The sequence below is a fragment of the Xiphophorus couchianus genome, chromosome 15, assembly GCF_001444195.1.
Source record: "Xiphophorus couchianus chromosome 15, X_couchianus-1.0, whole genome shotgun sequence".
In the NCBI taxonomy this organism is placed as follows: Eukaryota; Metazoa; Chordata; class Actinopteri; order Cyprinodontiformes; family Poeciliidae; genus Xiphophorus; species Xiphophorus couchianus.
The window spans coordinates 4,389,184-4,400,289 of NC_040242.1; the positions used below are offsets into that span (position 1 = coordinate 4,389,184).

An 11,106-nucleotide genomic window follows, 5' to 3' on the forward strand; every position below is an offset into this window, starting at 1 on the left:
TTGCTAAACCAAAAAAAACCTGAGAGCAGGAAGCGAGTTCAGTCCCTTCACATTACTACTGTTATTGTTATTATCATTGTTAATAATAATAATAATAATGTAGAGTAAAACCTGCATGTGGATCAGACTTTTAACATTGTCAATGTAAAATATTAAATTACAAAGTTTTACAATTTACAACCTCCTTTCTAACCTAAACAAAGCTTTTCTCAGCCTTGTGAATCTGTATTTAAATCTATTTATTCAGTAGTGATAATGTACTTTAGTTTTATATAACTTGGAATAAGCAGGCAGAACGTTTCCATTCTGCAATGTCTTATAACAGCCTTATGACATCCTGCCAACAAAAAGCTCAAAGAGAAAAAAGTCCAGGCTAAGAAATCATAAAACCTTCTGATGATGATCGTTGATTGATTGATCGCTCAACGTTGGGACCAATCAGGCAGAAGCATCGTGTTGCTTTGTTTCAGACCGAACCCTCAGCAGAACCTGATATTTATGGAAAGTTGAATACATGTTTCCCTTTTCACGTGTTTTTCCTGCTGCAGCTTCAAACCGCGTGCTAACGTAGCTTAGCTGTGAACCAGACAACAAATGAGAAGTTCTGGTCTTTTTTTCAGCAACTTCTGTAGAAGTGGGACGGATCCACCAGATGCAGACAATCAGTAAACTTATTTAAACGTTTCATGCTCCGTTAGCTGTTTATATAACTAAAATATTATTACTTTGCTTTGATCACAAGTCATAATCTGCCGTATTTCAAATAAGTGAAGTTGCCAAACTGGGATCAGAACAATAAGTGGAAAAGAAGGAAATAAAATGTAATTCAGTCAAATAACATTTTTAAATTAAATTAAATTAACTGTAATTTTATCATAAAAAAAATATAAATACTTAGACATGTGAGCTGATTGTAATGTTTGGGTCGAATCGACTGCAGCATCAACTTTCCTTCCTTCAGCCTGGAGAACCGATGGAGAAACACTTCCTCAGGTTCACGAGGCTGCAGCGGCTGTCGACATTAACACAGCTAATGAGATAATCCACACACACACACACACACACACACACACACACACACTGATCGGCAGATTACTGATCAGCCGATCAGAACACCTTCAGCCTCTCCCTCTTCTCTGCCCTTCACACTCCGTCCTTCAGCTACGCCTCCTGGTGCGCTCAGGCCGCACTTATGAGTCTCATCTCCATGACAACCAGCTGGCGGAGATGAGGTCATCGATGCATAAAATTAACCGCTCTCACACCCTGACCTCTGACCTTAGTGTTTGGTGGTTCAGACTGGTTTCCATGCAGCCAAACGTATTGATACCAGTACGGTTTGGGAACTAACACAACGATTGATTTTCAATACACACACACTCTCACACACACACACACACACACACACACACACACACACACAGTTGTTATCCCGCTGCCTGCTGGAGCAGGAAACTGAGGCTGCAGTTCACACAGGTTCATAAAAACAAAAATAACAGACGTGAAAACTTTGCCTGGTCCGTAGAGTCCAGGCAATTTTTGAACATTTTCAACAAAGTGGGCGGAGCCAAGATACACGGAGGGGCGTGGCCAAGTGTGGGATGACAGGACAAAGTGAAGGTGACGACACGCGAAAAAGTTGTTGTGACATATTTTCAATAAAGTGACTAGAAACAAATCTAGCTACTTTATTTTTCAAAATCCAATCAATCTAGAGACATTTTTCAGTTAAGTGACTGGATGGTTCACTGTTGGAACCAATAGGAAAATTCAACTGTAGTACCACCGTTCACCTCAAAGGGGGCAGCACTGAGGCGTTTTAGACCAAATATTACAGAATTAAAACTATATTACACAAAAATGACTCAATTTGCACTGAAACATAAGGATGGAACTGGTTTACAGTTCAGTTTCTCTCCCTGTCCTCCGACGGCCTCACATCGCCGTCAGGCGGCCATCTTGTCGATATGAACCACTCTGAGGTGATCAATGACTTTATTTTGAGGTTTTGAAAACACAAAGAGCTCCAGATGAGGAACCAGTTTGAACTGGAGCCTCTCCAGTGTTCCCAGAACCAGGCCTTTCTGCAGGAAGTCCAGACCATCTGAAACAGGAAGTCCAGAACATTTTCTGAGTTTTTTAGGGGAACTAGTGCTGAGCTTTTTCTCTTCCAGGCGTTTTGACCTTCGGAGCTCGATCTGTTTCCTTCCCTTTGCAGAAGTGAGAGGAGACACTTCCTGTTTCTAGGTATGAGGTCATGACCTCTGGACCAGAGCTGGTCATGCTCATCGACGCTGTGATTGATCAGACTGGTCCCACTGGTCCCACTGGTGGAGCAAATGGTTCTCACAGCTCTTGCCTGCATGAGGGAATCTGTCCTTGCGTGACTTTGTTCGCTCCGATTGGCTAAGCCTCGCTCTCTGCTGCTGTTATGCAACACCTTGTCGCAGGTGCATTATGGGACACGACGAGGAGGTGACCGTGGTCGATTAGGGAGAAACCTGAGGTCGTTTAATCCCTGTCACCGTGGCAACCAACCAGCTCAAACACGCACAGATCAGCAAAGAACGTCGTTATTGATGGATGTCCCGCCCCGGCCTCCATTCTGTGATGTCACACACTGAAGGAATCTGATTGGCTGAGAATTACATAACAGGAGGTACATCCATCCATCAGGAGAGAGAGAGAAGAAAAGGACGAGAAGAACGGAGCGAGGGATGTGTTCAGGAATCCCTGAAGGTCAAAGAATCGAGGATGAAGAGGAAAAGGAAGTCTGAAACGTCAGAGAGACAAGAAGAAGAAAATCCTGACATGAGGAACAAAACGAGCCGTGAAAGACGAGGAAGACTGGCCGGGAACAAAGGAGGAGAGAGGGGGAGAGCAGCTGAATAATCTGGGGCATCGGGGGCCACGTGGCCGTCTCCATGACAACCGTCTCCCTGAGAGAGGGCTGTGATTGGCTGAACATGTCCTGCACCGACACTGATCTACAAATAATCTGACTATGTGAAAATATGAGACATCAGAGCAACTTTTCTCCCGTTGTGCTCAGAACTGGCTGATCTCTGGCGCCCCCTGGCGGACAGTTTGATTTCTTCCAGACCCCACCAACCTTTCCTTTTGGCCCCCAAACAGTATTTGTTTCTCCGTTTCAAACCCAGGAAATGCTACAGATCATGAAATGAAACAGAAACTTGTTTTTTTCCACTTTTATTCACTATTCAATAATTGTTACGTTAGTTTAGCATAAATGTGGCCACAAATCTTCTAATTTTAGTTGGCCAGGAGTTTAATTATCAGATTTTATATTATGACTTTATTAATCTGATTTTTATGTTATATTACCTGATAATAAATTTCCCTACCATAATCCCTACTTTGGATTATAAATCATGTAATATTGTCTATTATTGACACATTAAATTTATTTAAAATGTATTTAAATGTCACCAGCTTGTAGGTTTTTGGCTCCAAATTGTTTCCATTTCATGTTTTCTACGTTAGTTTGAGCAACAAAACGGTTTGATGAATTTGACTGGCAGCTAACCAGAAAACTGAGGAAGAAAACATTTCAGTTAATTATTTTAACTTGTATAAAAATGATTCCATCCATCCATCCATCCATTTTCTGTTCACCCTTGTCCCTAATGGGGTCGGGAGGGTTGCTGGTGCCTATCTCCAGCTACGTTCCGGGCGAGAGGCGGGGTACACCCTGGACAGGTCGCCAGTCTGTCGCATAAAAATGATTGAAAAACTGATTAATTTTTGTCAAAACAGCAAAAAGTTAAATCTATTATTTAAAAATTTATTGGACTCAATGCTTTGTTTTTGTATTTTTTCTCATCTCCACCAACCAATTCTCCGTGCATCCTAATATTACTACTACCAAAGGTAATAATAATACAGTTAATGTGAAAGAGCTATCATTAATTTAATGCACTGAAACGGTTTTCTCCTTTTTAGTCGTTTTTGTCTCTGCAGTTTCCTCTTCCTCCACAGTGGGGCGCTAGACTACCTTTTTCCGAAGCTTCGGAGCTTTTCAGTTTTTCTGCTGCAGCCCTCATGTGTCTGAGTTGTGATGATAATTATCATCTGTTATCAGGCTTCAAAATTAATTCCTCTTCTTCTTCTTCTGTGAAACTCACACAGCAGGAAAAAGCAGAAATAGTAAAAATAATTTCATTGAGTTTCCACAGCAGACTGTTAACATTGTTTTACGTCAATTTTTCTTGTTTTGATGTTGGAATCAATGCTATTTTCTTTAAACCGCAGGTAGAACAAAACACCTGATGTGAAATACATGTCATCAGGTAAATTTAAAACATTATTTTTAACATAATTAATGAAGAAACAGAAGGAAAGACTTGATCTTTATTGAGGAATGACGCACATGGAGCAGAGTTATCTGAATGACCTGCAGCGACTCCTGTTTCTGTTTGGACAGAACTAATGGAAAGTGATTTAAAACGTGACGTTGCAGCAGCTCCAGCTAACAGAAATGATTTGAAAACAGTGTAAAGCTCAGAATGCATCACGGAGGAAAAAAGCAGCAGCAAGAGGAAGGCATCAAGATTTCAATCTAAACTCCTTCCTGTAATTCTTCAGAGAATAATTTCATTGGCCAGGTCTGCTCACAAAACAGGAATTTGACTTTGATGTCATTTTGCTCTCAATGTAGATTAATTATCATATAAACATTAATTTAGTGGTAAATAAAAAAGGATTTTTTGAGGACCTCATTTTGACTCTTGGTTCTGAAGAACATGATAGTCCGACCAAATGTTATGTAAAGATTTTTTTTAAGTTTGTTGCTTTGTGGTAACTGGAGACCAGCCAACAAGCACTCAGCGCCCCCTCTGGTAGCAAAGTGTAACAACCTGGACAATTGACCCGTTTTTATTGGATGATGTCAAACTGAAAATGTTTGTAAGTTTAGACAATCAAAATGTTATAGCAGCAATTTAGCTTACCTAGCATTAGAGACCAAAATGGGAGTTCATATTTCAAACTCATATTTTAACCATCTTATTAATATAAAATTAACCTTTTAGACTAAATATGTAATTAGCTAGCTAAGTATTTAGCTTGCTAATTACATATTTACCTAGTTCAAAGGTATATATTTAATTGGTTAGCTAAATATTTATCTTTGAACTAGATAAATATTGAGCCATCAAGCTAAACTTTAGGTAACCAGCTAAATATTTAGTTCCAAGCTAAGTAACCAACAATTAGTTGGTTAACTAAATATGTAGCCCTGAATATTAGCTAAATATTTAGTTAGCATGCTAAATATTTAGCTTGAAACTGTGACACTTATAAATTAATGAATAATATGGTGAAAAAACTCTCTTTGTTTTTCCTAAATAACCCAAATTATTGCTGTTACCTTTTGACTGTGTAACTTTACTAACGGCTCCTCGTACCTGGAGGCGCTTTCTGTCCGTCTCTGGGAAACAGAGACACACAACCAGGACAGACCATTAAATCTCCAGTTTTCTGGAGAACACAAAGTCCCGGCAGGAAGGATTGGACTGGATTCAAGCCTTGTTTCTGCTTTAGCACCGTCTGTATTTAGTTTCAGAACATTTTCAAGTCTTTGTTGTTGATTTTTAGAAGAGTACAAAAACCTAAAATCTTTATAAAAAAATATTTGTGTTTTGCTGCAGTTTTTTATGATGGCAAAACTTCATTTAGGTTTTTTTCCAAAGGCAGAATGTTTCGATGGAGTTCTCCAGATCAGAGCGTGTCATGGTGTCAGGAGGTCACGTTGACCTGGACCTGGGCGGACGGAACCTCCTGGTCGGCCGCCGCCGTCGGGACGTTGATGTTTGGGTCGTCATCCACCTGGTAGCACTTCCCCAGGCTCTTGATGATGCTGAAGTTGTAGCAGGCTGTTTCCGCCAGGCTGTTCTCCAGGATCCAGCCCTCTGACTCCGACTCCGGATCCCCGAGCCGGATGACGTTCTCCATGGCCGTCTGCAGGTACCGAACTCCAGTCAGAACCAGTAGCTAGCAGAGAAAAGCAGCTACGCTTTAGAGTGAAAAAGTCTCTGCTGTTCGGTGTAGATCGCAGCGCAGGTTACCTCGAAGAGCCAGATGAGCAGCACGGTGAGGCCGATGGACTGCATGATGCCGGTGTAGTGGTCCAGCAGGGCCTGTTGGCAGCCTCGCCTCCACAGGTTCAGCTGCTGGCTCCGCTCGTCGTAGTGCGCGTGCGCTCTGGGGTTGCTCAGGTTGTGCTGGATGCAGGGTCGGGACGACAGGGTGCTGCAGCAGCTGAAGGGAACGCTGTCCATCAGGTACTTCCCCTCCACGTTACTGCGCACACGGCTGCAGAAAACACAGAAGCATTTCTCCTCCAGTTCACAGTAGCATCACTCCACTGCAGTCGTTTTGTCTGTCATCTTCCGGATATTCCCTCTGGGGTTGAAGGATAAACATTGTCACTGTTTATCTGTTGTTTCTAACTAAAGGAAACAATTTAAAATCAGAACCAGGGGAACCTCAGATAACTAACGAGTTGACAGCTGACAAAAACCAGCCCATTGCTCTAAGCTTTACTGGACCTTCGACTATTGAGAAACGATTGCTTGTTGGAGGTCCTGACTCTGCTGAAGTTTGAAACGATTCAATCTGATTTTACCCAACCGCTGATGTTTGACTGTGACATCAGTGATCTACGCCATGAAGATCGGAAATTGCATAAGCAAGAACAACTATCTGAAAACTGAATGGCATCTTCAAAGCTCTGAAGTTTTTCTCTTGCTCTGACTTTAATTGATCAACATTGATCAACACGGACTGAGTGACTTTGTTCACTTTCTCTGCTGCCGTTGCTAAACTACAACCCAGCGTAGGAAAACTATAATTCTCTACATAATCTTTCACAACTCCATCTTCTGTTTGCTGATTGAGCTCAAAGAGAGAAATCCCAGACTGTGTAGGAAGTCAACGACCCGGCTAGCTCTTTGGTGTGTGAACCATCAAATTAGAAGCGTTTCTAGAGGAGATCTCAAGTTTTTAGCTTTTCACCGATGGTTGCAATCCATACACTCCACAAATATGGAGCTTCCGCTGCATTGAATTCAGTTTGTTTATAAAAACAATTTGACTGATGAACAGAAAACTAAGATCTACCATATAAAGACTTTATCTCAAAACCATCTCCGAATGATATAGGAGCCACAAACTGGCTGATCCTTTGGATTCAAAAAGTCATTGCCTTAAAAAGCAACCAAACAATCTGAAAGAGCCAACAGTTTTAAATTGGATGACTAAAAATGACCAAAAACTGTCAACAGTCAAGAAGAATTACTGAGAGACCTTCAGAAAGCCTGGACAAGATGTAAGATCAAGACCTCACACAGTGTGCTTGCATAAGCCCAGTCCAGACAGTACCTGATCATTGACTGCAGTACAGACGGGTTATTTTGAGTGATCTAAACCTGAGATGAACCCTCATCATTAATCCTTTGATCTCAGTATCTTTCAGGCTTATCTGCAGTGGACCGGTGACCTCAATCTGAGAATCGGCTGTCCTCCGTCTTTAAAACATCCTCGCTAAAACTTTCTCTGCAGACAAATTTCCACAACAGTTCAGCAAACATCTCCGTCATGGACAAAACTCTCCTGTGGAGAAATGCAGGTCTGTCACGGAAAATCCTGAAACGTAGAATCGACTCAAACCGATTCATTTTTAAGCACCAATTTTCAAAGTCAAGCTTTTTTGGTATGTGAGTTCTCGCATTTAGTGTTATGGAAAGAAAATGTCATAAATCATTGCTGAAGGCAACAGTAGAGGAAAAATAGCATGACTGTTACGTCTAACATCTCTAGGCATAACATCCCAGTGACTCTTGGGTGAATACCTAACAGCATTTGCTGGTAATTTACTGCTGTCCATTGAAGGACGGCATTGTTATACCTCCATCCATCCATTGTCTTATTCAACATTTGGTCACATGGAGTAGCAGGTATAGGAGGAAAACCCAGACATATCTCTCTTCAGAAACACTCTCCATGTCATTCTGAGGAACTTCCAGGCATTCCCAAGACGCCTTTATAGTCCCTGCAATCGTTCTGGGTCTCCCACCATTGAGACATGCCTACAACCTGCTCTTCATACGTGTTAAAATATTCAGATGTTCAAAGCTCAACTTAGAGGTTCCTCCATCTTTGTTCTACCTTGAGACTTGAATTCAGCTGACCTTCGGTGTGATTAGGATCTTGTTTTTCAGTTATCACTCTTATCTGACCACCATAGACGAAAGGGCAAATCAAGAGAATCACGTTGTGTTTTTACTCTTGCTTTGCAAACAAGGCCTCGTCTCTCATATCCATATTCTACTCTCTCTTACCATCACTTGGGAATCAGGATACTGATCCACAAACCTCTGTCCAATCACACAACACTTTACATAAAGCTCTGTGCAAAATAGTTCGGCACAGGCCTGGTCTTCCAGCTCATTCTGAGGGATTCCTAGGCCAATTGACACCCAACTGTGTCAATGAGAGCTGATTTTGACACTTTGGATGAAGTATGAGAGAGCCTTTGAAGGAGCTGAACCCCTCCAAGCATCACTAAAAATCACAGCTTGTCAATCAACTTAGACACAAGGAATTGTGAGTGCTTTGAAAATGCCAGGAACAACCCAGAGATCCCAGAAGTTCATTTCTGGTGGGACTTTCCTAGAAAACCTCCACAGAGAGATCTTCAGGACGCATCGTGACCACATGCCAGAACTACCTCAACTGAGTCTTTTCAGTTGAGGTAGCAACATCTCCAATCCAAGAACCCCATGTCTGACGGAGCTCCTCATCCTTTCTCCTTCAGGAGTGATTCATATCTCCATATGAAGATGGAGATATGAATCTCCATCTTCATGTCCGACATGGACAACTTGACCATGTCAGTCAAGTTGGACACAAGAGGTTTTTGGGGCTTTTAGACATCTTGGAGATGTCAGAACAATGAAGGCAATGAATTGTAACTCTTTAAGCAAGAGTTAGCATTACGTACTCTGCAATAAGAGTTCTTCAGAGATCTTTAAGAAGCCAGGGAAGCCTGAAGTCTTAAAGGCTGGAATCCTCCATGTTTTAGTTCTCTCTCTGGTTCACCACCCTGGTAGTTACTATCTTCTCTGCATATCAATGTTCAGCAGAGGCCTGCTAGTGACCGATTTGGCTCAGGTGTGTTGAACCAGGGAGAGAACTAAAACTTGAAGGACACCCTGCTCTACGCCGACACACCTGAGTTAAAATGGGAAATTAAAGAACTTTAAAAGTCTTTCAGTAGCTCTGATTAAACTTACTCCACCACAGCGCTGTTGGTCATGTCAAGGTAGCGACTGCTGATCCACTGAATCTGGAACCAGTCTCGGTAGTCGGTGTTCCCGCAGCACTGGAACTGGATCTGCAACAGATCCAGGGTTTTCTTCAGGTAGCAGCGGCCGGGTGTGTCCGTGTCCTTGTAAAAACGCATTGTGTTCCTTAGGCCCAGGTACAGGGCCTCCTCCAGCTGACTCCGAATACTGTAGCACATGAGCGCCCCCACCAGGACGCAGGCAGTGAAGAAGAAGGTGCAAACTATGTAGGGTATCATCACCAGCTTCCAGCGTAGGAACTTGTTTGTGTCAGCGCAGTCCAGGCAGATCTTACTGCCGAGGTAGTTGATGCCGCAGGCTGCTAGTCCTGTGGTGATGAGCATGTGTGGCACATAGAGAATCCCCTGCTCTGACATCACTTCCTGCCATTTCTGTATCTCTATTTTGAGAAACAAGCCCAGTCCAAACAGAATGGCTCCAGTCACCACAGAGATCCAGTTGAGCAGCCAGAGGACTTCAGCTAGCTTCTCTCTTTCAGTCTTGGTGAAGGTAATCTTTCCGACTGCCATGTCGCTTCAGAGGGACTTACGTCCAGGAGGAACCGGACATGGTCAACTCCAAGAGAGCCTCAAGGCTGCAGAACCAAAACAACAACTTGGTGTTTGATCATGAATATCCCCAGGATCTCAAACATGACAACTGCTTCTTGAACAAAATATCGAAATATCTTTTGCCAGTGGTGGGCACCGCTAGCTAAAAAGTTAATAGCGCTACCCCTTAGTTCCGCTAATGCTAAAGCGCTAACTTCAATTCAAATTATATCTGCTGTTGAAAGAGTGCAACTCTCGAGCACCAATTTAATTTTGACATTATAAATTTACATGTTCAATAATGTTGCTAGATATTGTATTTATGTTTATATCTTAATAATAAACAGTCTGTTTATTATTTCTTGTTTGAAATAAAATTATTGGGAAAAGAGAGGAAATGGAACTGCTATGTAAATAGTCTTAATGCACTTCAAAATAAGGCTAACTACCTTATTATTCGCAGTTGATAACAAACTTAAACATCGATGTCAGGCTTTATTCAACTGAAAGTTTAAAAAAACAACAAGTAACTTAGCATGTTGGAATTTAAATTAGGGGAAGCTAAGTGTGCTAAATGTTTTCAAAGTTAGCAAAAATGCTAAAGTTCTAAAATTAGCTTTGCAATTAGCAAATTAATGGAAGCGTACCCACCACTGGCCAGGAAGAAATCTGATCTGTTAATTATCTTCTTAGATTTTCTCCAAATGTCTCATTTCAACAGAATAAGGCTTTCAGCTCAAAACACTTTTAAGGCTGAAAACGTTTCGTACATTACAAACAATATTTTTAAAATGTAGGTTAACAGTGCTTTGTGAAGGTGAAGGCACCAGAAAATACAGATTTTTATGTTTCCTCTACATTCAATTTAAACAGTAATCCTTTCCAGGATAGAGAGCAACTTGCTTTCTCTTGGATTTGGACGGAAAAACTCGACTCTTCAACACAGCCGCTCGCGAATGTGACTTCAACCTGCAAAACTGCTGAGATTAACCGATCACCACACAACCTGTGCTTCTGGTCCACAAGGGTCCAACACTGTCAGAGGTCCAGAGTCGGTGTAGCGGTGCAGCCTTTGTCTGAGTGAATGCTCCAAGACGGAGGAGCAGCTGAAGCAGCCAGCAGGGTGTCATAAGGAGCTTAATGAAGTATTTTAGGTTCTCCACAACTCCAAAGACACAGCAAGCAAATTG

The 11,106-nt window shown here is 41.9% G+C and overlaps 1 protein-coding gene across 1 annotated transcript; it reads right to left on the reverse strand.

The window, feature by feature from the left end:
• Positions 1–5,643: 5,643 nt before the first annotated feature.
• LOC114158345 (photoreceptor outer segment membrane glycoprotein 2-like) lies at positions 5,644–10,195 on the reverse strand. The gene is made up of 3 exons (XM_028039719.1): positions 9,315–10,195; positions 6,087–6,333; positions 5,644–6,012 (listed from the first exon to the last, which is right to left on the reverse strand). Exons 1-3 carry the CDS (start codon positions 9,893–9,895, stop codon positions 5,758–5,760), a joined length of 1,083 nt encoding a protein of 360 aa, XP_027895520.1. The 5' UTR covers positions 9,896–10,195; the 3' UTR covers positions 5,644–5,757.
• Between the last annotated feature and the right edge of the window lie 911 nt (positions 10,196–11,106).

Bases quoted from the DNA above. Each gene is read 5' to 3' on its own strand.
- LOC114158345 (XM_028039719.1), bottom strand. From the start codon at position 9,895: ATGGCAGTCGGAAAGATTACCTTCACCAAGACTGAAAGAGAGAAGCTA. The intron at 6,334-9,314 runs GTAAGTTTAATC...TGTTTTCTGCAG, and splicing joins ACCAACAGCGCTGTGGTGGA to CCGTGTGCGCAGTAACGTGG. The intron at 6,013-6,086 runs GTAACCTGCGCT...TTTCTCTGCTAG, and splicing joins TGCTCATCTGGCTCTTCGAG to CTACTGGTTCTGACTGGAGT.